General features: G+C 38.8%; 5 protein-coding genes across 9 annotated transcripts in view; 3 read left to right on the plus strand and 2 right to left on the minus strand.

The window, feature by feature from the left end:
• LOC134673982 (mediator of RNA polymerase II transcription subunit 25-like) overlaps positions 1-385 on the minus strand; it is a 44,160-nt gene extending 43,775 nt beyond the window's left edge. For 2 of the 3 annotated variants that reach the window (XM_063532027.1, XM_063532026.1), the window contains exon 1: positions 119-384. In XM_063532027.1, coding sequence (XP_063388097.1) covers positions 119-240 — 122 coding nt within the window. In that variant the 5' untranslated portion in view covers positions 241-384. Of the gene's footprint in view, positions 1-118 lie in introns of all 3 variants that reach the window. The other variant, XM_063532028.1, reaches the window with a different exon arrangement.
• A 354-nt stretch (positions 386-739) lies between these two features.
• Positions 740-3,581, plus strand: LOC134673834 (divergent protein kinase domain 2A). Its single transcript, XM_063531863.1, has 3 exons — positions 740-1,468; positions 1,800-1,981; positions 2,423-3,581. Exons 1-3 carry the CDS (start codon positions 848-850, stop codon positions 2,853-2,855), a joined length of 1,236 nt encoding a protein of 411 aa, XP_063387933.1. The 5' UTR covers positions 740-847; the 3' UTR covers positions 2,856-3,581.
• A 499-nt stretch (positions 3,582-4,080) lies between these two features.
• Positions 4,081-26,368, plus strand: LOC134674088 (G patch domain-containing protein 1 homolog). 3 transcript variants are annotated; one of them, XM_063532142.1, is made up of 11 exons: positions 4,081-4,228; positions 4,456-4,646; positions 7,704-7,839; positions 9,798-9,979; positions 12,205-12,423; positions 17,180-17,329; positions 18,974-19,121; positions 20,067-20,499; positions 21,551-21,754; positions 25,105-26,016; positions 26,357-26,368. In XM_063532142.1, exons 1-10 carry the CDS (start codon positions 4,159-4,161, stop codon positions 26,003-26,005), a joined length of 2,634 nt encoding a protein of 877 aa, XP_063388212.1. In that variant the 5' UTR covers positions 4,081-4,158; the 3' UTR covers positions 26,006-26,016; positions 26,357-26,368. The 3 variants fall into 3 exon arrangements, with proteins under 3 accessions (XP_063388212.1, XP_063388211.1, XP_063388210.1); XM_063532141.1 differs by lacking the exons at positions 4,081-4,228; positions 4,456-4,646; positions 7,704-7,839; positions 9,798-9,979 and adding an exon at positions 10,229-10,391; XM_063532140.1 differs by lacking the exons at positions 4,081-4,228; positions 4,456-4,646; positions 7,704-7,839; positions 9,798-9,979 and adding an exon at positions 10,416-10,597.
• LOC134674090 (putative nuclease HARBI1) lies at positions 12,996-14,783 on the plus strand. The gene is made up of 2 exons (XM_063532143.1): positions 12,996-13,480; positions 13,576-14,783. Exons 1-2 carry the CDS (start codon positions 13,257-13,259, stop codon positions 14,444-14,446), a joined length of 1,095 nt encoding a protein of 364 aa, XP_063388213.1. The 5' UTR covers positions 12,996-13,256; the 3' UTR covers positions 14,447-14,783.
• Positions 15,081-16,636, minus strand: LOC134674091 (myb/SANT-like DNA-binding domain-containing protein 4). The gene is made up of 5 exons (XM_063532144.1): positions 16,103-16,636; positions 15,950-16,021; positions 15,787-15,855; positions 15,635-15,700; positions 15,081-15,508 (listed from the first exon to the last, which is right to left on the minus strand). Exons 1-5 carry the CDS (start codon positions 16,497-16,499, stop codon positions 15,237-15,239), a joined length of 876 nt encoding a protein of 291 aa, XP_063388214.1. The 5' UTR covers positions 16,500-16,636; the 3' UTR covers positions 15,081-15,236.
• Positions 26,369-26,508: the final 140 nt, after the last annotated feature.

Below are 26,508 nucleotides of genomic sequence, written 5' to 3' on the forward strand. Positions count from 1 at the left end.
AAAAATTAAGATTAAAAAAAAGGAATGCATGTAGTACATTGTACATTTAGTCAACTAATACAATGATAGAAAGATATAACGTAATAAGCAAATAATTATCTTTTTAAACTTGACTTACTCAAGAGTAGGTATAATGTAATTAGTTTTTAATTCGCTTATATATGCCCCATTTGTTGAGGTAGCCTCGATGACGAATATCAACTCCGCCTGTATAGGCGTTTCTGGGGCATTCACCACCATTTTTGTGGTTTTATAAAGCGGATATTTAATAATTAAACATTATACACTGTTTATCATATTGCGTGTTGTTTAAATACTGAATTTTAAACTTAAATACAGGCAGAAAACCGAGGCTTGAGCTCTTGAACTCAAACCCCAAAACAAGTTACTCTATGCCCCAAAACGCAACTTGTTTTGACAGTTGAGACTTTTTTTGACAGCTGACTAAATTAAACTATTCGAGGCTACTTAATAAACTCGTAAATTTCACTGTAAAGAGTATTGTGTTCGTTGCTATAAACAGCATATAGTTGGTCAAACTAATTTGTCAGTCAATAAGAACAGGAAAACTATACTCGTCCTTTTCTTTAGGAATCTCTTTCTCGTTTTCACTTTTGGACGCGGCGCACCAAGGTCGCGGTGCGGTACGGTAGTCTGTTACGGCTTTAAAGTGACCATGCGATCGAATAATGAGAACGCAGCTTAAGTTTATTTATTGACTTTCGATTTGACGTTTAAATGCCCAAACAAAATATAAATAGCTATCGGCTCGCCCAAAATCAATTCTTATTTTCAAATAAATTTACATTGTATTACTTAATTTGTATTGAAAAGTAACTCAGACCAAATGACTCGAACATGGGACAAATTATACATGCGACTCTTACGACGACGCCTATGCACACGTTTTTTATTTATGATCATAGTGTTTACGATTTCCTTTTCAATTTCTGTCTTATTATTCGGCGATTTAAAATCCCCTGTGGTGATGCATATTACTGATTTAGATCGCTGCCCGGCCTGCTACGGTGTATCCGTTTGTCCGGAACTGTATTCTAACCAGATAATGTTGGAAAGCGGCAACCATTGGTCTCGCATGTTCAACGCTAAGAATGTATACTATGGGTACACAAAATCGAATCGTCGAGTTGTTTTAAAGAAGTTAGCACAGAATTGGGAGCTACAAGAGTTTGACTCGAAATTGTGTAAGAGTTGGCAGTTAAAAGATGACTGTAAGCCAAGAGATTTGTTAAATTTGAGTAACATTATTAATAAAATCAAGGATTTGGTTCATTATAACTTCAGCTGGCCAGATACAGAGCCAAGGAAGGGGCTAGTGTTCTGCCCGTACTCTGCAGGCATCCTAGATTTCATAAATACTAGTAACAAGAAATTGACAGAATCTAAATCTGATCTGATCAATATATGGACAAGTTTAAGCATTAATCCAGAACCCTTGATATTGAAGGTAATTTCATAAACAACTTTTACTTATTTAACTGTCTAATCTTACATTATGTGGTGAACATACTAAATTTCCCCATCTTGGCTAGTTGATTCTTAATAGGAACTTTTTTCTCTTTTTAGGTTTTTCACAGGCAAATTATAGCTACCTTTTCATATTTAAATTACATACTAGGCATTCCATTCTTTTAACTTCTGGAAATGCTAGCAAGCCTTATTATAACTTTTTTTTAAATAATGGCTTTTAACCCTCGCTAAAATTAGCAAGGTGGATTCTGCCAATGTCCCTCAATACCTGTGTGGCGCAACAATCTCCTTGATTTAAATCTGTCCAGGTGATCCCAAAATCGAAAGGTTGGCCGGTCCCAGCCTATGGAGGGGTGTGCGGCAGACTTATTGTGGAGGCCCACGAGGGAGAACCCTTAGCATCCCTGCTGCATGTCCCCTGGCATCGGAAACTGAAGTTTGCCAAGAAGATCCTGGATGCTGCTATGGATTTCACTTTTAAACATGACAGGTGAGGCGCTTGTTGAGCATTCCGAATCTTTAAATGATCAGTTGGCAACCAATTACTTGAAAAGTATAATTTTTTGGTGTTTATTCACATTATCACACTATCAAAGCTGCAGCTGACATATACAAGGCTTCATGATACATCACCCTTAACTACTTTCTAAGTTATTGCCTAAGAGGAAATGTCTACCCTCGTAAGGCCCACCATACAAAGTTTCCCTATTTTTAATCTGAACTTTGTTGTATAGGAGATTAGGGTGACTTTCGTTTGTTTTAGAAAACAATGATACAAAAGGAATGCTTACCTTATGTAGTTTTTGAAAGGTTCAAATTATATTTAAACTGAGTGTACATTGTAATGCACACTGGGCCTTATGAGGCTATTCCAATTTTTATGTGGTTTGTGTCTATAAGCCGCTCACATGATTTGATTTTTTGTTTTCAGATTTCGCTTCTATCTTATGGACTGGTCTTTAGACAACATAGTTGCCAATGAAAAGGATGACATCTCTTTCGTTGACCTTGAAGATGTTATCATCCTCGACAAACACATCTACCCTGGAAAGGACCTCCCGTCCTGGTACCAACGGTACAGCCGAGAGATCATGGGCTCAGGATTCACATTTTCCATCGAAAACATGTGTAAACACCATTTGAGTGACCATAACCTTTGGGCCGCTTGCTACATTTTAGCGGGAGATGACATGCCACTCTTGTATCCTATACCTAAGGATGTCAATGCATATAGGCCTTATTTGGACAAGCTTTTGAAAGGCTGTCTGAACGGAGAGGATAGGTTTAGCAGTATAACCAAGCTACAACATGTTGTTAAAGAGATGCTTATGGATGAAAAAATTGTTGGTACCACTGTGAGATGATAATTGAATTTAAGAGAAATGTTAATTCAAATCATGATCTCATTGATGATTGCTGTTGTTGGTAACTTAGGGGGCCTACTGCCAACATCGAATATCGTTATCTATCTCTCTAGTAAAAGTACTTTTTTAAACTTTTCGATGTTTCGGTAGGCACTCTGGCCCTGGCGACTCTGGCGTTGGTACCTATAGTCTGTATCTTTAGCTATTTAAATAAAAGTAAACAAACAATTTGTAAATTTTCGGGTAGTTATAACATTTATTGGTTAACCGACCAATTACAAAACCGCCTGGATCTGTCACTGAACGACCTGACTTTAACCTACATTATTTGATCATGTAATGTTTTCATCTACCCTCAACTGGCTTAAGGAGCCATTTGAAGGTAGATTTTGTTTACTTTTATTTTAAGTAGATGTTATGAAATCGTTTAAGGAATGTAATGAATGAAATGCAAGGATCAACTGACAATAGAACAATATTTTATAGTATATTAATTTGCACTGTTAATTTAATACTCATAAATATTCTGGATTTATTGATATAGTGGATATAGTGTAGGCAATATGACACTGTTACAGAATTGGTTTTGAATCTCGTTTATTTTGAGTATTTTGAGTTATATTGTGATATCAATTTTGCTATACATATAAGCAAGGTTCTTTACTGATATACTTAGTATTTTGCATTATATAAAATTGTATGAAAGCGATAATCTTCTGAAATTATAATTGAAGGTTAAACTGTAGTTTCATTTAGCTCCACATGCTTATGATAATGTCAGTGATACACTTCTGTATACGGATATATGTAGTAAATTTTACACTAGAATAGTTCAATTATCTTACATCTTTGTAAGATAATTGAAGGTTATGCTGGTAGGAAAAATACAAGATCTCATTAGGCCAGTAATGGTAATAACCTCTATTTGCCTCTCTTACTATCAACCACGTTTGAATACAGGCCTGCATAGACTGCATCAAATCGTATGCGATATGCAGTAAATGAAAATGTATTATGTTGTTCGCCGTGGCTAGTCGAAGTCGAACCAATAAATAATGGTACCTTATGCGTATTATACGTAGGTTTTGATTACATTAGAAAATATTCTATTTGGTGGCATAGTAAAGTTGACTGCTCTTTATGTTTTGGTTTCATTACAAGGATTAAAAAAAAAACGAAATGTCACTGACGTTACTGTCAGTGTCAGATTTTCATAAGTTATGTTTTGGTTTGGTCGGTATTTATGTACGAAACTAAAAATAATTGATTGCTATTATCAATAAATAGTCCAACCTAATCAAAAATGAGTAGTTCTGACTCCGACGAAGAAAATGTTATACGATATGGTACACCTTTGGAACCGTACGAGGAAGGTAAGGCTTTGAAATATCGTAACTTCAACTACTGCGAAAATTTGCGTCGATTTTTCTCTGAAGGCCTACCGCAAACACCGAAATTCGCAAACTGCGGGCGTATTTCTCTTTTACTCCTATTTAATGCGTAACTAGAGTGATAGATAAAGATGCCTTCAATTTGCGAACTCCGGTGTTGGTAGGCCCTCTGATCTGAAATAGTTTCAACAGTAACTTATTTTACTTAGACGAAATACCTTCCAAGCGAAAGTATCAGCAGCCGCCAGATCAGTTTGCGGTGGACGAGCACGGGCGGCGACGTTTCCACGGCGCCTTCACTGGGGGCTTCTCTGCGGGTTTTGGGAACACTGTGGGCAGTGCCGAGGGCTGGGCCCCGGCAACATTCAAGAGCAGTAGGAGTGATAAGGCTCAGGTTTCTGTGAGTATGGAACATTGACTATAGTCCAACTACCAGGGGTCTAAAGTAGCTAGATAAAACCTTGAAGTTTTTGGTTTAAAAAGCAATTTTTCTTCTCTTTGCTGTTTAAAAGCTACACTTATTTGTAGTTACAGTAAACAACAACATAATAAAGAACAACAACAACATAAAGATTGGAGGAGGCCTTTGCCACCTGGCAAACGGATACACAAAAAGTGAAATATATGAAATGTATTGTTCGACTAAAGGCTAAATAATAATAATAATACATTTGATTATAATGTGTTTATATATATTTTTTATTGTTTTGTAAGTGTTTTTATATTTTACTTTTATATTCATATTATAAATGACCTAGCCTAAGGGGCTGTCCATAAATTACGTCATCGATTTTTGACGATTTTTGACCCCCCCCCCTATAATCATCCAAAAATCGGTGTACTTTCGTTTGGGCCAAATACGTTTCGCCAAATTTCACTTCCCAACAAACTTATCGCAATAGTTTCATTTCCCAAAGGAACTTTTACCAAAGTGACACTTCGCATATAATTTATTTGGTCAAATTATCATTTGGCATGATTTTACTTTGTCAAATGTTATTAGGACAAAAACTTATTTAGCAAACGGTTTTTATTGTCTAATATTATATTCCAAAAAGATGTTTGGTCAAAATTGTCACTTCGCAAATTTGACAAATAGGCATCTCTATTTAAATTTGTACTTTTTGTTATGTTAATATTGGTACCTACGTTAAATTCTACGTAATTTGGGTGGGTTGGGTTAGGTTTGAACTTCAATCTTCACAAAACGGAACTGCTATCAGAAAAGTAGGTTAGGTTAGGTTAGAACTGTGACCCTCACAGAATCGAAATGCTATTACAAAAGTGGGTTAGGTTAGGTTAGAACCGCGATCCTTACAGAAACGAAATACTATGTACTAGAAAAAGGTTATCGAAGTGGATTAATTAATTTAATAGAATAACGAGATGTAAAAAATTTGCATGACATTTTAAACTAAAATGTGGTGTAAATTTTGGTGGTTATTTACTATTTTTGGGTTACAATGATTACTTTGGTGTTGTTTGCTTTAATAGAATAGCAAGATGTAACAAATTTGGTTATCATTTTACATTAAAATGTATTTTTAATTTTAGTGATCATTTACTACATATTTTTGGCAGTAAGAATGTTTTTTTTTGACGTTACGTTTTACTATGTAAACATATACATAGTAAAATATAACGTCAAAAAAAACATTCTTACTGCCAAAAATAATGATCAGTTAAATACCAGACAAATAAAATTCTGCAGCCTCCTCTCTATTGGTATGTAAATTGTATGCCATGCAATATTTTGGGACATGTAAGTTATGCTTAATGATACATTTGACTAAATAATAGTGTCCGACCGAAACATGTTTTTTTGCCGAAACCGAAACCGAAACTTTTGTAGACTTGAAAAAATCGTTGAAAAAATGTCATAAAACCCCTTTTATACACATATTATGGGGCTGTCAACACCCAATATACTTGAAATTGATGTTACTATTATTAAATTACGTCATTTCAAATTAGGGGGGGGGGGGGTCTGGATGTCGGATGACGGTAGCATGAAGTAGGAGGAAATGGGGTCATTTGAAGCATGATTTTTGGATGATTATAGGGGGGGGGGGGGTCAAAAATCGTCAAAAATCGATGACGTAATTTATGGACAGCCCCTAAGCAGTTTTTTAAGAAAATTACTAGAGTTAGACCAAGATAATTCTGCAACGATTTTGATAACACACGCAGTGCAAGTGTTATTTTAAACGTCAAAACTTCTATGAAATTATGACGTATAAATAACATTTGCACTAGTTGCACTGCGTATGCTATCAAAATCATTGCAGAATATTCTTGGTCTAACTCTATTCATTCACCAGTCAAGTTAACATGTAGATACAGGGTCAACCAAAAACGCGAGCGCGAAATTTTTTGTTGACAATATCGCAAGGCCGGGTACCAATCTTCACCTGGGCCTAAAAGTCCGAAGTTCCCCAGTGAGGCGAACTTTCATGCGAAGTCAAAGCCGTGCTTCAGGCTTCAGGATAAGTAGTTGAGCACAGACTCCAACCAATGTCCATTGTATTAAAAAGCGAGACCGCAGGCCGAGCATGGCGCAGCGAGGCCAAAGGCTAAGCTGAAGTAGAAGACATGTGGAACACAAACCAATAGTAAATTGAGGTAAAATCACTCATTCACTCCGAAACAATTAGACAGTGTGCGCGTTATAGGTATTGACAGCCTCTTAAGACTGCGTCGGCCGTCCAGTGGCGCCCTCGTTAGTGGATTGTGTTTTATAATAAACCAATTAATTTCTGTAGGTACCTATACATGAATCAGTATAATATGTTGGTATTAATTTTGTTGTCCTACTTATTCCCCAACTTTTGGTCTTATTCCGAAGTACCATTTCGTAAGTTTCGGCCCGGCCGAAAGGTTCGGCCGTTTTTTGGCCGAAACCGAAACTACAGGCGAAACATGATTTTTTGGCCGAAACCGAAACCGAACCTTCGGTCGGACACTACTAAATAATATTTGGTAAAATGAAACTTGTCCAAGTAATTATTTGCTAAACAATAACTTGCCAAAAAAGACTATTGCTAACTGAAAATTTGCGATAAGTTGTTTTGCCAAACATTTTTTTGGTAAATGATAATTTGGGAAACATAGTTTGGGATGTGATACTTTGGGAAACGTTTTTGGCCCATTCGTTAGTAAACCCCAAAAATCATGCTTCAAATGACCTCATTTCCTCCTACTTCATGCTACCATCATCCAATGTCCGGACCCCCCCCCCCCCCCCCTAATTTGAAATGACGTAATTTATGAATAGCCCCTAAGAAGAAAGATTAAATAAATGAATACATTTGTAGTTACACAGTTTCATGTCATCACATTCTTTCATATCTGCTCGCGAGGGGTGGTCAGTGGTGGCGGCGTAGGCGACGTCGTCAGCGTCACCATTGTGAGAAATGATTTATTCTGTTGGTTGCTATTTTTTTTTGTCTATTTGCAGAAACAACGTCCTGAAGACTTCATGGACGATGAAGACCGTGGAGAGCATGGCATCGCCCCAAGAGTCATGGAAACACAGAGTGACTTCTCCGGTAGGAAACGCCAGCATACAAGATACCATGATGGACCTATACCAGGTGAAATTCCTGTTTTTTTTTTTATTATTATGAATGGGCTTACTCATGGCCACAGACTAGCCGAGGCGTAGACGTGGCCTACGATGGAGCGAGCTCGCCCAGAAGGTGCCTGTTCACTCTTGATTTGAAGGTTGCCGGGTTATAAGAACACGGAAATATAGACGCCGGCAAGGAATTCCATTCCTTGGCAGTGCACATAAGGAAAATAGAAGCAAAGCGCTTCGTGCGAATTGGTGGAATATCTACCAAGTAAGGATGGAAACCGGCCGTGCGTCTAAAAGTCCGATGGTAGAATGGGGACGGTGGAATGAGCTCGTGTAGCTCTTGGGCACCCATCATCTCATCATTGGGGATCTCGAGCTCATCGAGAGCTTTTTAATCTATAGTTCGTTTTTTTAGCTTTAGAAATAAGGTAAACAATTTTGATGAGTCTTTTAATTGAAAAACACATTTTAAAAATAAGTTACGGCAAATATGTAACAATTATGAATCTAATACGATCATTTTATATTCTTTTGCTTTCATAAGTAATAGTTACTGATTTTTAAAAACCGGGCAAGTGCGAGTCGGACTCGCGCACGAAGGGTTCCGTACCATAATGCAAAAAAAAAAGCAAAAAAAAAACGGTCACCCATCCAAGTAAGTATTGACCACTCCCGACGGTGCTTAACTTTGGTCAAAAATCACGTTTGTTGTATGGGAGCCCCATTTAAATCTTTATTTTATTCTGTTTTTACTATTTGTTGTTATAGCGGCAACAGAAATACATCATCTGTGAAAATTTCAACTGTCTAGCTATCACGGTTCGTGAGATACAGCCTGGTGACAGACGGACGGACGGACGGACGGACGGACGGACAGCGAAGTCTTAGTAAAAGGGTCCCGTTTTACCCTTTGTGTACGGAACCCTAAAAAGCGTTTTTCGATTAAAAGACATGTCAAGATCGCTTACCTTCTTTAAAGTTCTTTCTAATGCTAAAAAGAATTAACTATATGTGGATATCAAATTTAGCTAGGCGGTAAGAGGTGTGGCTTACTGAGACAACCGACTATTACTAAAAAATATTTAAGATGTTGAAAAATTTTGAGTGGTTGAAATGCTCATAATTTTTGGCGCGAATTCGACAGAACTGACAACATCACTCGGTGTGGACGCGACTGACGTTTGGTACTTAGTGGCGAATCAAGTCATAATGCCATCTCTTTCACTCTTGGTTTGTCTTCACAATTTGTTCAAAATAGTGACGTCACATGGCGTTTCGACTAATGGCGTTGTGTTTCGCTCACTAGCTTTTCGCGGGCAATTTTTTGTACGTTTATTTATAATTTAAAGCAATTACTTATAATAATTTAATAACGGACAACAAACATCCGAATTAAAAAAAAAGATTTCGTTCAAATATAAACTTCATGCATGACCTTAATTCTTCAGAGCCACAGCCCATTGTACAACCAGTAGAACACACACAAGGAGGCAAAGTCTCTTGTAATGTACAAATATCTCACGAGTAGCGAGTGCCCCAAACGCGTTAGTTCCGCGTAGCATTATTCTCGATCGCATATTTCCCCACTCGCGTTAGTTCCGCGTAGCATTATTCCCGATCGCATTTTTCCCCACTCGCGTTAGTTCCGGGTATCATTATTCCCGGTCGCATTTTTCCCCACTAGCATCAGTTCCGCGTTCCGCGTAGCGTTAGTTCACAACATAGCCAGACGGAGCCCAGCTTCGCGGGGCTCCTATTTCTGGGCGGTTTGCCCTTCGGGCATCTGAAGTACCTATCATCTGAAGTAACGAACCTAACCTATTAATTTAGTGAGACGTCCATGAAAAGTGGGGAAAAATGCGACCGGGAATAATGCTACCCGGAACTAACGCGAGTGGGGAAAAATGCGATGGGGAATAATGCTGCGCGGAACTAACGCGTTTGGGGCACTGATCTAGCTACTCTATCACACAGGCGAGCCAGTACTAGAACAGCTAGTCCGGGCGGTCCACGAGACAGCAGCAGTGCGCATGCTGCGCGCTATGGGCTGGAGGCCGGGGCAGGGCACCGGGGAGCGCCTCAGCCGCCGTCAGAAAACCGCCGCCAGTGAGCGTCACAAGGTGTACGGGTGCTACATGCCTGAGGAGTTGAGACCGGTGAGTACTGGCCATTTCTCACAGGCGAGCCAGTGCTAGAACAGCTAGTCCGGGCGGTCCACGAGACAGCAGCAGTGCGCATGCTCCGCGCTATGGGCTGGAGGCCGGGGCAGGGCACCGGGGAGCGCCTCAGCCGCCGTCAGAAAACCGCCGCCAGTGAGCGTCACAAGGTGTACGGGTGCTACATGCCGGAGGAGTTGAGACCGGTGAGTACTGGCCACTTCTCACAGGCGAGCCAGTGTCTGAACAGCTAGTCCGGGCGGTCCACGAGACAGCAGCAGTGCGTATGCTCCGCGCTATGGGCTGGAGGCCGGGGCAGGGCACCGGGGAGCGCCTCAGCCGCCGTCAGAAAACCGCCGCCAGTGAGCGTCACAAGGTGTACGGGTGCTACATGCCTGAGGAGTTGAGACCGGTTAGTACTGGCCACTTCTCACAGGCGAGCCAGTATTAGAACAGCTAGTCCGGGCGGTCCACGAGACAGCAGCAGTGCGCATGCTGCGCGCTATGGGCTGGAGGCCGGGGCAGGGCACTGGGGAGCGCCTCAGTCGCCGTCAGAAAACCGCCGCGAGTGAGCGTCACAAGGTGTACGGGTGCTACATGCCTGAGGAGTTGAGACCGGTGAGTACTGGCCATTTCTTTTACAAACTTTTGTTTAGTTTCAACCTGTCTGATTGTGTAATATTTTTTTTTAATCTGGTAAAAGGGTTTGGACCATAAACTAGGAATCCTCTAGACCGAGTTTAGAGCAATTATTTCATGCAACCGATGATGCCAAAAATGCGGGGGTGAACGGGACGAGGTGAGCGAAGTCCCGTGCCGTGATTGGTCCGTTCAAAGACACGGACGTCACACAAAGACACTTTCGACTCGAACATGGAGTAAAATTACGATATGCGTGGCAGAGGGGTAGTGCGACTATGCTCAGTCTGGAGGATGTTTTGTCTGTGGTTTGGACACTCTAGGTGAACATGTCAGCCTCATGGGTGCTTTCATATTCATAGTTCCTTACTTAAGGGAGAGGTCAATAAAGTGGTATACATTGATTGCTTTGTCAGATAAAGGTTCTGCCAACCAACAATTGTACTGTCCATAGTGCATGGAGCCCAAACTACCAAAAATTCTTTTTCTCAAATCCGAATTTCGGACGCAGTCCAACAACACGTGATGGCTCGTCTACACGATGGGCCAGCGCCGGCCACTCCAAGGTACGCAGCCATACGGTGGAATGAGATAGCAATATCACTTGCTCCCTCTAAGGCATACTGTCCACGGAAGTAGCTGCATAGACACGTATTCGTCATTGTACGCTTGGTGTAGGGGAGACCGAGGTGAGTTGTGACAGAGGAGAGTTGTGACATTGTCGATTTTTTGGAATCCAATAACTGTTAGTGAGCTCGCAACAGTGTGCGTTTGTTAGCTCGCAACTTGAACTAACAAACGCGCGCTATTGCGACCTAGTTTTTAGTTAATAGATTCCAAAAAATCGACAATGTCACAACTCTCCTCTGTCACAACTCACCTCGGTCTCCCCTACGCTTGCTTGCAGCCTACATACAAAACCGCACAACTCTGTCCACGGAGCGGCTGACGCGACATTGCCGCGTACAAAGACGAATACGCGTCTATGCAGCTACGCTTCCGTGGACAGTAGGCCCAACGCATAAATGCGTCCCGTGGAGTGGCCGGCGTTGGCCCATCGTGTAGAGGAGCCATGAGACAAGTCATGAGTCTCCTGACAGTCTAGGCACAGTTGTGACGGACGGTTTAACACCTATCATACAAAGAAAAATCAAATTTTGCAAGCTAAGTTAGACCCACTTCCCGACTCAGCTGAAACTTCACATCTAATAGAAGACGGATGAATTGTGGTATCATTGAGCTGATCTGATGATGAAGACAGGTGGTGGCCATAGGAACTCTGTGACAAAATAACGCAACCTCATTTTGTTTGGGTTTAGTAGAATTGTAAATCACTTTAAACTCGCGTTTTGCACACATATACACAAACGGGTTTACAGCGATATAATTTCATTGTTTTTACCTTAAATTCCGACCTTTCAGTTGAGTTACATCAGCTGTGGTCACGGAAAGACTGACGTTATTAGAATTGTCTCAATAAGTAACGAAAAACAAAAAACAAAGCACGGAAAGACAGTTGCCTGCGAAAAAAAGTACAGACAGCGATAAAAGCCAAAAATATATTTTTTATCGAAAACTTGTTTCAGACAACAGAGCCTCAGTCAGACAGCTCCGACTCGGAGTTCGAGTACGACACTTTATTCGCGCCAGACGACTACGAGCCTTATGTCCTGGCGCGTAAGAGCGACCGCTTCGGACTGGGGTACTCTGGGCTCAGTCGGCATTCCGTCCTAGGCAGTATGGCGGGGGAGTACGGACAGGGCAGTAGCTCCAGCCATCTTGTTATGAGGGATAAAGGGAAAAAGGTATGTATATCACTCAGGATTACACGTTAGAATTCCTAGCTACGCTCAATATTGAAAAACCTCTCCCATCACTTCATTTTTAAATATTTTGCTTAGCTTAGGATTCTCGTTTCCTCCCATCTTCTTTTACGCTTCGGATTTAACTTTAGAATACTTCGATTGTATATTGTATACTATAATCGGATGAAATTATATAGAGGAGTCGGCGGTAAAACCCCTCCCTATGCTCAAGATTGTATTACTTGTATTAGACTCTAATAAATAAATAAATAAATATTATAGGACAATTTAACACAGATCAATCTAGTCCCACGGTAAGCTCAATAACACTACTATGGGTACTAGACGACGATATATATAATATATAAATACTTATATACATAGAAAACATCCATAACTCAGGAACAAATATTTGTAATAAATACCCAAATAAATGTCCTAACCAGGATTCGAACCCGGGACCTCCTGTTTCATAGGCAGGGTCACTAGGCCACTACCGACTAGGCTAGGAGGTCGTCCAAACACAACTCATACAACTCTAACTCTGTGTCTAAGGGCCGATTTTTCAGTCTCCAGTTAAACAGACAGATAGGATTTATTCCATTGATAGCACAATTCTCAATTTTTCAGTGGTCAGAAAGGAGTTAACGGCCGAATAAAACCCCTAACTGAGGGATAAAGTTATCTGTCCCTTCAAGGGCCAGTTAAGAGCTGTCAGTCTGATAACTTTGACGTTTTTAGGTTATTTTAAAGTGGCATTATTTTATACTTCGTCGTTTTATCAAGTAATAGTGTGGTTACTAGTGATTATTTTGATATTGTTCATAACCAAGATGGATCTATTTGATATTGTCGACGATTTAGATATTGCACAAGATTTAGAAATATTGGATTATATACATCCAGAACACAGGAAGCCCAGAGAAGTAAAAGCCAGGCCTGACAATTTAAATGTATGGGATGATAATGAATTTTGGAAAAGATTTCGACTGAAGAAAGAAACAGTTTCGCTTATACATTCTCTAATTGAAGAAAAAATCAAACACAAAACGAACTGGTTAGTATTGTGTAATTATATAGCCTACTTATAGTTAGAAGAACATTTGTGATTTAAAAAACAATACTTAAATGCAAAATGTTTCTTATTTTCAGGAATCAATGTGTTTCTCCGATGCAACAACTGCTCCTGACCTTAAGGTTTTATGCAACAGGGAGTTTTTATATAACGGTTGGAGATTTTGGCGGTATTCACAACTCAACAATGTGCAAAATTATAAAAAGAGTGACTGAAGCCATTGCTGCACTGAGACCAGACTTCATTTCACTACCAAAGTCCCGCGAGGAAATACTTGCCGTACAACAAGATTTTTATAAAATAGCTAGGTTTCCAAGAGTTATTGCCGCTCTGGATTGTTCGCAGGTAAAAACAATTTCACCAGGTGGCGATAATGCAGAAATTTACAGGAACAGAAAAGGCTACTTTTCTTTAAATGTGCAAGCAATGTGCAATGCCAATTTGCAATTTTTGGACATTGTTACACGATGGCCAGGGTCAACTCATGACAGTTTGATATTCGCAAATTCTGCTGCTAAATATCAGTGTGACAATCATACTTTTGGCAATGGCATTGTCTTGGGTGATAGTGGATATTTTTTAAATAACTATTTATTAACTCCACTTAGCAATCCTTTGACTCGAGCCGAACAGTTATACAATGAATCTCACATCAGAACGAGAAATGTGATTGAGAGAACATTTGGCATATGGAAAAGAAGATTCCCAGTTTTGAGTATTGGATTAAGGTGCAAAATACCTTTAGCCCAAGACATCATTGTTGCTACTGCAATATTGCACAATTTAGCTCGCACACAAAATGAAGGAGAACCACCGACAGACCTTGAGGTTCAAGTTCCACCGCAGTTAGTGATTCCAGTGTCTGAACTTGCCGGAGATGAAAGAGGCAGAAACTCCAGAACTAGGGATGCTATGATTACATATTTTGGATCTCTAGCAGGCAATTGAGATACAGTGCTTGCCAAAGAACCTCACAATCAATTGTTGGGTTTTTGTATAATTTTCTCTGTAAAAATGCGTTATTTTAAATAGTTTAATATTCTTAGCTATTATGGTACCATACATAGGACATTTAAAATAAGTCGGATTGGAAAAAGGCAAGTGATGTTATTGTTTTATATAAAGATTATTAGCATTTTTAATTGTAAAAGTTTTTAATTCTAATTTAATTTTAAGGTGTATAATTTATCTTTTAATTTAGTTTGTTTTAATATTTGACATGTATTATGGAATTGAAATATAGGTACAATTGACAGGACAAAATAAAAATATATATATATAGGTACATATGCATTTAATTTAATTTGATTACCTGTCTGTCATAGTAACCCTGCCTATGAAGCCCATGGTCCCGGGTTCAAATCCTGGTAAGGGCATTTGTTCTTTGATGAGTTGTAGATGTTTTCTACATATTAAAGTATTCAAAATCATTTCTATATGTATTACACATGCCGTCTGTACCCACAACACAATCCTTATTGAGCTGAGGGTCTTTAGTCAATTTGTGTAATAATGTCTATTATATTTATTTTATTATTTTTTTAAACAACAGGGTAAATAAAAATGTAAATCCTCAAAACATATTTATTTATTTAGTACCTAGCAAGTTTACACGTAAAAGATAAAAAAAAAATACAATAACTAAAAATCCTAAGAACTAAGACATTAACTATAAGTAGAACTAGACCTAAACTAAATTAAAGCAATTGACTGCAATTGACATTATTAACTTATATATTTATTTCCTTTTCATAGTATCAACCATTAGTTGATGCAATTCTAGCTTTCTTTCTTCTTCGGCTCTTAGATTTTGCATCTTTAATTGATGTTCCTCTAATTCATAACGGAGTTGGTTTCTCACAACCTCCTTTTGTAATTGCACCAGCTCTAGCCGTTCTGCACTTAGTTGGTCCAATTTAGTTGTGACACTGCCTTTAGACGGTTTCAGGGCCTGTGAAACTTTTGTTTTCAGCGCCTTAGGGTTCCACGATGCCCATTTGTTTTGTGAATCTACAAAAAAAAATTAACACCCATAAATTAAATTTGCCTATGAAAGCCATAGATGTACTCAGTTATGATACACTGAAAACTATCTAGAATTCTAGATATGCACACCATATACGTTAAAATAAATACCTTTTAAAGTTTCACTTTTAAAAGTGCTGTTTAAATCATCTGTGATGTTTTCTTTGTCATGGTTATCTGCAAGTAACAATAAAATAAATATTAAGACCCGAAAAAGCTACCAAAAAGAAATTTAACTTTGTATAAAATATATTAAAACATACCATCCCCATCGGTAAACTCTAACTCCATCATGATGGGTGTCTCAACTGCTTCATGATCTGGTAGAGTAGCTAAAATATAAGAACAATGGTTATGAAAGTGTACATACATAGATTAAGAACAGCATCATTATATATATTTTACTGCAATGGTAAGAATAAATACCTGTTGTTTCAAATGTCAAATCAGCCACACCATTTGCATTTAATATCTCCTCAACAGTTTCATCAGGTTTATCTGAAAAGACAATACTAATTTATAATTTATAGGGTTGAAATAATGCAACAGGGCTTGCAACAAATAATAACGGTATGTTACCTGTAAAGTTATCGCTGTCATTCCGAGCATCTAACCCAGATATATTGGCACATATTGACAGGACTTTGTCCTCTATCACACCAATCTTTGGAGCTGTAGAAGGCCCGCCGCCTGTTCGGTACAACTCCTGCCTGTGTGCGGTCATTTTTTTCTTGGCGGATTTTTTAATTCCCTCATACTTTAGCTTCAAGGTTTTTGCTGTCCTAACCGTCGAAGCACTAGAGGCAGCATTAAAAGTCTGCGCAATAGAATTCCATGCCGCTTCTTTGTCTTTGTTAGTGACGGCGTCGGTTTTTTTATTTTCTATGATTAACTTATACTTGGACACTAATTCCGTTAATAATGAAATTTCGGAAATAGCAAAGTTGGAACTACGTTCACGTTTCTTATCACACATTTTAATTAAATTGAAATAACACTAAACACGAACCACAAGCCAAGCCAACAAACAACAATGTTATATTTTATTTGTTGACAGACGTCAAATGCAAAAGTTGCATTATTCCTATTTCAGTCTAACATACCGAATTTTGTATCTGTGCATCTCGTTTGCACCCGTTGCACCCGCTTCAAATGACGTATACCACAGATAACTATCCACCGGATAAAATGCTACTGAAAAATTGACAATTCCATATACCACAGTTAAACAATCAGATAACTTAATTCGTTGGATAGTTATCGGACAAGTTAAATGGTAACTGAAAAATCGGCCCTAATACAACTCTAATAATTAGAGTATCTCGCTACGCTCAGGTGTATCTTTCTATCGCTCCGGTCAGGATTCTATTTTGTAATCCCTCGCAACTCCATATATCGGCAATAAAAAAACTCGTATCTAAATAGGCTACATTCCTACTAGTCAAATCAGCTGCTTTTTTAGAACTGTCAAAACGATTTGTTAATATGGAATTTGTATGAAAATGAATGTAGTGACGTCACGGTAAACTCACCTACTTTTTATACTTCCATCCGATTTATTAAATAGAAATTGTGTTTATTGTGTTTCGTGCACGGTGTGAAATAATTTATTTGAAGTAGAGGAAAGTACCCAATTATTTTCCTTTGTTTTCGCAGGTGTCGATCCGAGGCCAAGCCTTCGGCGTGGGGGCCTTAGAGAATGAAGATGACGATATCTACGCCACCGAGGACATGTCCCACTATGACTACTCACTGGGAGGACCCGTGGAGCAGAAAAAGAAACCAAAAGGCAAACAAGAGAGTAATGTAAGACACCATATATATTTAAGGGGCCCACTGATTAACAGTCCGCCGGACGGTATCGGCCTGTCAGTAAGAACAAAATTTTGATAGTTCCGAACAACTGACAGGCCGATACCTTCCGGCGGACTGTTAATCAGTGGGCCCCTTTACATACTCTATTAATTTGTGGAAGGAGTCGGCAAACCTCGGCTCGCGAGTCGCATGCGGCTCTTTATACAAGCTTTTATTTAGTTTCACCTGACCATTGTCTATCTGTCTGTCTGTGTGTAATCAAATCTTGCAAGTTAAATTTGACCCACTTCCCGGTTTCCGATTGAGCTGAAATTTTGCATACATATGTAAGTCGGGTGACAATGCAATATTATGGTGTCATCGAGCTGATCTGATGATGGAAACCGGAAGTGGCCATAGGAACTCTGTGATAAAACAACGAAACCGAATTGTGTTTGGGGTTTTTAGAATTGTCTCGATGAGTATTAGTTGCCTGTGGAAAAAAAAGTACAGTCGGCGATAAAAGCTTGTACCATAAATGAAATTTTGCCAAAAACTTGTTTTGCAATAGGGTATTTGACTACTAGTCAAATCAGTTTCTATTTTCGAACTGTCAAAACGATTTTGCTACTATGGAATTACCTAGTATGTGATGTCACTATCAAATTACCTACTAACTCACATTATAGACGGGTCTAACGCGAATTATATTTTGCTGGGACAATTAGTCAGCCGCGACCACGACCAGTGAAACCTGTGTCGAAACGTCGGTAAATAAAGGTAATTGAATATAATTCGCGTTAGACCCGTCTATAATGTGAGTTAACATGTGTTCAAAACGCGAAAGTTTAAAATATTAAATTACCTACTCCTTATAGTTTTATACGGGATTAAAATAAGAATTTTGTATGGGAGGTCGATCCTTTTGGTGTTTTTAATGACGACATAAAATAGTAGAAATTAAATCAAATGGAACTAAAACAAGCGGCCAAGTGCGATTCCGACTCGCCCATGAAGGGTTCCGAAGCAGCAAGTAACATAATAAAATTGCGGTTTGAAGACCTATCCATAGATACCCCACGGCCCACACATATGAAAAAAAAATTTGGTTTTCAGTTCTAAGTATGGGGAACCCCCAAATTTTTTTGTCTTTTTACTATTTTTGTGTGAAAATCTTAATGCGGTTCACAGAATATATCTACTTACCAAGTTTCAACCGTATAGTTCTTATAGTTTCGGAAAAAAGTGACTGTGACATACATGGACAGACAGACATGACGAATCTATAAGAAGGGTTCTATTTTTTTGCCTAATAATTCCATACTAAATTGCTGCCATGCTTAAGCATTTTACGTCAAAAATGTGACAGTTACGTAGGAAGTGGCGCCCTCATTTATTTTCTACAATTTCTAGTCGGACTACTTGCCAGCGTATAGTTTAACCTTTTGGACGCCAATGACCGATATATCCGCACCGCAGATCCAACGCCAAAGACGGATTAATGGGTCACAGACCACAGAGCAACATAGACCTACGTGCATATACATAAAGTTCAATTTCAGTTTTGACACTTCGGTGACGTGGCGTCCGAGTGACAGCTTTTGTGTTTGATTGTCTTGACATGGCGTCGAAAAGGTTAAAAATAATATATTTTAGGTTTTGGAAGGTTTCGTCCGCTCCACTCAACCCCTCCCCCCCGTGCCGGCGCACCCGCCCCCCGCGCTGCCGCGGGACTACACCCCCCTGCCCGCCGGCGCTCGAAGGTCCAGGTTCGAGCCCAGTGCTGCACCACAACGGGATCAAGGTAAACTTTGTTGAATTATTGCCACTTGTACCATTCCACTAACCCGGGGTTAACAGGTTAAACCCGGAGTTACCATGGTTACCAGTACAATTTGACAGTGGGTGTAACAGTTTAACCGCTTAACCCTGGGTTAGTGGAATGTTGCAAGATGTTGGGGCACTCGCCCAGCGGTTCTAACCCCCCTTTATTCATAAAAAAAAACAGGCCTGATTTAGTTAAATAATGTTTTCACCACACCAGCTCGGTAAGGCTTTCTTTGCACTTCAAAAACTGATAGCAAAGTTGCATTTTATTCACATGTGAGGCAAAGTCATAGGCGTACCCAGCATTTATTAAAGGGTGGGGCAAAAGTAGGGTTACGTGCCTTAATGGTTCCTAAAAATTTTTAACTTCTCGTCAGACCACAGACCAGGGTGGGCCCACTTGCTCCACCATGCGTACGCCTATGGGCAAAATAATCAAATGCAAATTTTGAGTTGTTTTCTTATGTTTGCTGGTAGAATTGACTTTTAAATTGATTGATTTTGGATGATAAATATTTAATAACATTCATTTGGATTTGATTTGGTTGGATTTTGTTTGATATTTTACATTTAATATTTGTTTCGGCTTGGTGTGGTGCAAAATTTTGTATTTCACTCGGGGGCAAATTTTGTTTAACCCTCGCAACGCTCAAGATTCCATTTTCCGAACCACTCGCTACGCTCGTCGTTCAATTTTAGAATCTTTCGCTCGAGTATCAATATTATCACGAGCGGTTAAACAACAACTTTGCCCCCTTGTAAAACGAATAACTATTATATGCATATTTTAAACTCAGACTTGCATATCTTCATTATATTCGCGTTTGTACGGGACGGGAATGCTCCTGTTGCTGGTAAAATTTAGGAAAACCAAAATAAAATCGTAAACGTAATTTTTTAACCGTTCTTGCATTTAATTCAGGACTTGGTCGCCACGATCTGTCTGCCGAAGCTCGCGGCTCACTCTTGGGCGAAACACCAATACCGAAAACAAATATACCGGAAAATAAACCGGATGAACCGCATAAACCGGATCCCATAGCGCAACTCCTAGGCAGAAACGTCAACTTCGTCACAGATAGCAAAAATACCACAGATACAAACACAGAAACAGATAAAACAGAAGATTTCATCTCTATAAAAGACTCGGGAAAAGAGATAAAAAAAGTCTTCAAGCCTTTTGTGAGTGATCCGGCGAAGCAAGCGCGATACGAGAAGTATTTGAAAGACAAGGATAGCGTGCTGGAGATAGGGGAGATGGATAGATTGACGGCGTGGGAGAGGAATAGAGAGATTTCGGAATTTGAGCAGGCCGCGAAGCTGTATAAACCGCTTTCTGGGGTTATGGGGGACAGGTATGCACTTTTTACCTTCTCTTAAGGCCCAAGGTCCTACATATAGTACTTATTCAGTTCGATGAAATTTAAACATATTCAATTGGAACAGATTCGCATTTCTTTTGTTTCGTTCAATTTTCATACAAAACCAAAATTAACTCTATTCCTTGCACTAAAAGGTTCAAACTTCAGTGGCAAATTCTGGATTTTTCATTTGTATGGCTGGGCCTTAGGAGGTTAGATCATATAAGACTATTTTATATACCTAACACGCAATAATAAACTTTATTTGAATGTATTAAGGTTCTTTTTATACTGTAATATTTGTCGGCTATGGCCGTCTATGGTCATATGGTTAATTTGACTTACAATGGTTTTTTGTATATGTGAGATTGCCGAGATTTTATATCAATAGGGTATTTGACTGTATATCGACGAATCCAGCAACATAAAAACTAGTCTGATGTATTCAAAAGGTACTTAAATACAAAATACAGTACGTAGCGGCCCCCTTTTTTAAATATCTTTCGTTAAATTTAAACAGTCACGATTATTTAACAGTGGCGCTAGTGTGCACGTTGATGGGCTCTAGTTGGTCAAACCCATTTGTCAGTCAGTAAGAAGTGTAAGAACCAGGAAAACTATACTCATCCTTTTCTTTTGGGTGCTAGTACTAGTAGTACTAGTGTAAGACAAATATAGTATGATTCTCTCTATCTATGATTGAAATGAGACAGTACTTTGACAAACTATATTTTATATAATACGTTCGTTTTAGCTATGGACGTCCGTAGCCGTCATTGAAAGAATGAATGAATGATGCTTTTATTGGAAACACACATACACAACAACATTAATAAAATAGGCTTAAATCTAGGTAAATTTGAAGTCGCAGCACATGAGTGTTGTTGTAGTGTTACGACGCTGAGTTTCAGTGTACCCATTGACACGTAAAACAAACGCAAAACAACTCAGAACATAAAAACAAAACCGAAGCAGAATACAACAGAATGTGCAGTTGACACGGTGACACATTGGCAGCTAAAGTGTTAAACAAAATTCCCAACAGATTCACCCACGCCTCGGAGCCGGACGACGCGCTCAACCCCCTCACGGCCGTGGCGCGCAGCGCGGCCGGCCACGGGCTCGCCACGCCCGACCAGCTGGAGGCGGCGCGTATAGGCGCGTACGGCGTTATTACACGTCGGGAGGCGCCGTGGCGGCCGGAGGCTATAGTGTGCAAGCGGTTCAACGTGGCGGATACACTAGCGAGGTATACAGGGCGTCCCAAGACTATGGGACATCAAGGGAAAGTACCTTAAATATCGTAGGTAGGATATTTTGCTGGAAGAAGACATTATTTTAATTTAAAAAACAATTTAAACTGCATTCATAGATTTTTAAATAATTACATGGTTGAACCGGGAATCAAACCCGCTACACGAGAAAAAAAATCACCCTGTAGTTTTATCTGATCGAAAGGATTTATCATAAGGATTATTTTTTGCTAAATAAAATAGTGTCAGAAGTAAATGGAAGACCATGAATATATAATATATATTTAAAAATCTATGAATGCAGTTTAAATTGGTTTTTTAAATTAAAATAATGTCTTCTTTCAGCAAAATATCCTATCTACGATATTGAAGGTACTTTCCTTTGATGTCCCATAGTCTTGGGACACCCTGTATGTTTCTATATATGTAGAATATATTGAGGCGGTGGATTACCTGTTATAATCTATGGATCAGAATGATGGGCGACGAAAGTGGCGGATGAAAGAAGAGTGCAGAATGTTGAGATGGATGTGTGGAGTGACGAGAAAGGATCGGATTAAGAATGAGTATATAAGAGGAAGTTTGAAAATACCTCCAGTAACGGAGAAAATGAGGAGTAGTAGGAGTAGGTTAGCGTGGTATGGACATGTAGGCACTGGTCACACGGCGATATTTATAGCTCACCGCTGGGCGAGTAACTATAAATATCGCCGTGTCTCTTTTATTTACACGGGAGTGCTTATCTTTTGTTCGTGTTTATAGCCGATAGCTCATAGCTTACTAGCTCGCGGTGGGACCAGTGCCGTAATGAGGAGGGATGAATGCCAGAAAGGCAAAAGAATGTTAGGGATGAATGTTGATGGACGGAGAGCGGATGGTAGACCCAAAAAACGATGGATGAATTGTGTGATGAGGATATGAGAAACAATACACTCTTTTTGCTCGGGCAGTCGTGTAATAAGGGAGCGAGTGACGAAAGACAGAGGAGAATGGAAGAGAAAAACATGTTGTGCCGACCCCACATAACATGAATTAAGGGCAGGGAAAAGAAGAAGAAAGAAGACTGTTTTTTAACCCCTTCACCGCTAAAGACGTCAACTAATCTTCGTGCATTCCGACAAGCGACGATGGGGTTCAAAGGGTTAATGAATCCAAATCCCTTTTCCCATTTTTAAGGTTCCGTAGCTAAATGCAAAAGAAAAAAACGGAATCTTTATTCATCATGACCGTATGTCACAGCTATTTTTTTATTGTTATAAACATTTATAGATTTTTTTGTGAGTCAAGTCTCACCCAAGACAATAATTTTTTCACATCACTTATTCGGAAAAGGCCTTTTTTCCCCACTAGGAGGGATCAAAGTGGCACTTTTCCCCCTGCTAGGGGGGATCAAAGTGGCACTTTTCTGTTCTAGGACCCTGTTTTTGTTATTTTTTACTTTTTTTTTAGCTTGAATAATATTTTAAAACATAATAATATGTGTCAACACTAAGATTTTTTTATTTTTCTCATAGTTGATGTGAAAAGCAGTATGTGTCACACGGTATCAAAATTATTTCGTCTTGGGCGTTAACACTTGAATCCCTCATTACGCTTAGGATTCTACTTTAGAATCCCTCGCCACGTTCGGGATTCTATTGTTAGAATCCATCGCTTCATTCAGGATTCAATGTACCCTTGACGGAAATATATCATTTTGATCCCTTGTAACACAAACTACTATTCCACTTTTAAATTTATTCTAGGCTTAATAGCATCGTTCGCTGACGTTTCAGCTTCTTAAACATTGAAAATGAAAATGAAAAATGAAAAAATATTTATTCGCTAACAAGCAATATTTAACAAAATACAGGTTGGTGTCCCTTTTTAAGTATAAAAATACCTGTGTTAAGGAACACCGCTCTTCCTTAGTGATTAACTATAAGCTAAAAGAAAAACTATAATGATAAGTTTAATAACAATAATATAAATTAAATTAAACTAAATTAAACTAAACAAATTAATAAGTTAACCATGTAACAATAAAACTAACATGTGAGTAGCAGAGCAACTAATGTAAATTTTAATAGTTTAAGAGCCACTTGTGTGTGTGTGTGTGTGTGTGTGTATGTGAGTGTGTGTGTGTGTGTGTGTGTGTGTGTGTGTGTGTGTGTGTTTGTGTTTGTGTGTATTAAGGGAATAGTTTGGTTGATTGAATTATATTAGATTATATTATGTTTAAGTAGTTTTTCTATTTCGTCGTAGTTTTTAGTCTTTAACCAGTTTATTACTTTTATTTTACATTCTCTATAGGTGGAGGGATATATATCTATTTCTTTATTTAGGAAGTTGTACAATTTAGCCGATTGGACATTGTACTGTCTTCTGGCAAAGGCAGTCGCTGTTGGTGGAATAGGGATTATGTTCGTTTTTTTCCTTCTAGAGGTATTAGGGACAGGGTAATAAAACGTAGACTTATGTATCCGTAAGATTACATTTAGCACATATAATTTTCTTACAGATAAAAGGCCACATAGGTCATACAGATCAACGGTTGGAAACCTATAAGGCTTAAAGTACATGACTTTTATCAGTGCTCTTTGAGCTCTTTCAAGTTGTAAAAAATTTGTTTTATTGGCTCCACCCCATACTGAAACACAGTAAGAAAGGATCGACTGAGCTAGGACAATATAAATTTGGTTTAATAGTTTTGAGGTCGCAGCATATCTTAAGCATTTAAAGGTCCAAATAAGTTTCCTAATTCGGGACATCATTAGTTCCGTATGAGAGTGCCAAGCAAGTCTCTGGTCCATCATAACCCCTAAATATTTTATATGTTCCACTTTTTCAATGGGAGGGCAAGAGCAAAGTGTTGAATCGATGTCATTGTAATTATGGATTTTGAGAGTGAAAGTGGGGTCGGGTTGAGTTCTACAGTCATGGGTGAAACAGATGTAGTTTGTTTTGTCTCTATTTAAGGTAAGGAGGTTGGCTTGTAGCCAGCGGGCAATCTTATTAAGGCCGATTTCTGCAGATTTACGCACGTCTTCCCAATTATCTCCATAAAACACAACAGCCGTATCGTCCGCATACGAAAAGATAGAGCCATTGTCGATAGGCATGTCGCAGAGTTGGTTTATGTAGATTAAAAAGAGCGTTGGGCCTAGGACGCTCCCCTGCGGAACTCCGAATTTTACGTCGCACTCGTCACTTACATATTTCCCGACTTTCACTTTCTGTTTTCGATTTCGGAGGTAAGAACTCAGTAAAGAGAGCGGTATATCTCTAATTCCTATACCTTCCAAAGTGTTTATAAGAGAAAACATTAAATTAAACATTTATATATTGAATTATATTCTGTCCACAGGCCTGAATCAAACAAAGGAGAAAAACCAAAAGTGTCATACTCCATATTCAACTATTTGGAATCGTCAATTCACGACAAAGAGAGCTTCGCCAAAGAACAACACACTTTCAGCGGCTCCAAGTCTTTGAACAGAGAAGAGAACAGAAGAGAAGTAATCAAGATGAATAACGATAAAAAAGTCCTAGAAAAAGATGTAGATAAAGTTAATGTTGATCCTAAACCTAGTACTAGTACAGATACTACTTTCAAAAGACTCACAGTGGCTGAATTGTTTTTAAAAGAATCGGAAGAACATTTAAAAAGCAAAGAGAATGTAGAAGTTACAGAAACTATTAGTAAGTTTGATAAAATGGATTTGTATAAATCTATTTTTCTCAGTGACAGTGAAAATGAAGATGAAACTGCTAAGGAAGATACTGATAAACCATTTATTGATGGTGCAAAAACGAATACTGATAAGCCTACATCTATGTTTGATAGTGTAAGCGAATTTATTGAAGTACCAAAGAATGTTGAAAGAAATACTTCTCCACCTAGAGGTATATTTGCTAATATAGATTTTGATGAAATCAACTCATGGAAAAGAAACGCTGAGAAAAAAGAAGAAAAAGTTGAAGATACTAATAATAGTAAAACTGATGATGATTCAGTAGTAGAAGCTGATATGTATGGCCCTAAAATACCAGATAATCTAAAGAAAAGACTAGAGGAGACAGAGCGAGAGAGAATGATAGAAAAGCCTATGTTTAGGAGCAAGAGTGAAAGGGAAGCTATAGAAATATCGTCGTCTAGCTCAGATTCGTGGGTGGAAGCGAGAGAGGTGAAATCTAAGAAGAAGAAAAAGAAGAATAAGAAACAGAAGAAGGCTAAGAAGTCTAAACACAAGAAAAAAGACAGATAATATGGATAAGGGTAATAAATAGATTAAGAAAAATATATTTGTTTTTATTTTTGTCCTCTCTTAAACATTATTTCTTCGGGTGACAAGCAAAAATCACTAAGTACTATCAAGAAATTAAAGTAACAATGCACTTTATTACACTTGTAACACAGTTTATTGTCCAATAATTTCAATGATGTTAGTTAGTGACTTTTGCTTGTCACCCGACGATTTATTTATTAATAATGCATGATACAAAATTTAACATGGCGGATTTACTAGGCCTAGGAATTTCATGATCTGGCGGATATTATGATCGGCCGCCGACATATATACGTTGTCGCTTTCCGTGCGTGTTTGACGTCCTGGAAGGTAAAAAGGTTATAGACCGCGGGCCAGGAGCAAATATCGTCAGTCATCGCCTCCCGGTTGATACTTCGTCAGATGATAGTTTAGATGCTATCATGAATTAAAAAAATGGTCAGCCGGTTGTATCGCGGTGGAAAGACCGTCGGAGCGGCAGC

Source organism: Cydia fagiglandana, chromosome 19, assembly GCF_963556715.1.
Source record: "Cydia fagiglandana chromosome 19, ilCydFagi1.1, whole genome shotgun sequence".
In the NCBI taxonomy this organism is placed as follows: domain Eukaryota; kingdom Metazoa; phylum Arthropoda; class Insecta; order Lepidoptera; family Tortricidae; genus Cydia; species Cydia fagiglandana.

What these genes read in the sequence shown, in the direction of transcription:
- LOC134673834 (XM_063531863.1), top strand. Translation starts at nt 848, where the DNA reads ATGACTCGAACATGGGACAAATTATACATGCGACTCTTACGACGACGC. An exon ending in CAGAACCCTTGATATTGAAG is followed by an intron (nt 1,469 to 1,799) that starts GTAATTTCATAA and finishes AAATCTGTCCAG; the next exon opens with GTGATCCCAAAATCGAAAGG. An exon ending in TTCACTTTTAAACATGACAG is followed by an intron (nt 1,982 to 2,422) that starts GTGAGGCGCTTG and finishes TTTTGTTTTCAG; the next exon opens with ATTTCGCTTCTATCTTATGG.
- LOC134674088 (XM_063532142.1), top strand. Translation starts at nt 4,159, where the DNA reads ATGAGTAGTTCTGACTCCGACGAAGAAAATGTTATACGATATGGTACA. An exon ending in TTTGGAACCGTACGAGGAAG is followed by an intron (nt 4,229 to 4,455) that starts GTAAGGCTTTGA and finishes TATTTTACTTAG; the next exon opens with ACGAAATACCTTCCAAGCGA. An exon ending in TGAGGGATAAAGGGAAAAAG is followed by an intron (nt 12,424 to 17,179) that starts GTATGTATATCA and finishes TTGTTTTCGCAG; the next exon opens with GTGTCGATCCGAGGCCAAGC.
- LOC134674090 (XM_063532143.1), top strand. Translation starts at nt 13,257, where the DNA reads ATGGATCTATTTGATATTGTCGACGATTTAGATATTGCACAAGATTTA. An exon ending in ATCAAACACAAAACGAACTG is followed by an intron (nt 13,481 to 13,575) that starts GTTAGTATTGTG and finishes TCTTATTTTCAG; the next exon opens with GAATCAATGTGTTTCTCCGA.
- LOC134674091 (XM_063532144.1), bottom strand. Translation starts at nt 16,499, where the DNA reads ATGTGTGATAAGAAACGTGAACGTAGTTCCAACTTTGCTATTTCCGAA. An exon ending in TGACAGCGATAACTTTACAG is followed by an intron (nt 16,022 to 16,102) that starts GTAACATACCGT and finishes TTGTCTTTTCAG; the next exon opens with ATAAACCTGATGAAACTGTT. An exon ending in AGAGTTTACCGATGGGGATG is followed by an intron (nt 15,701 to 15,786) that starts GTATGTTTTAAT and finishes TGTTACTTGCAG; the next exon opens with ATAACCATGACAAAGAAAAC.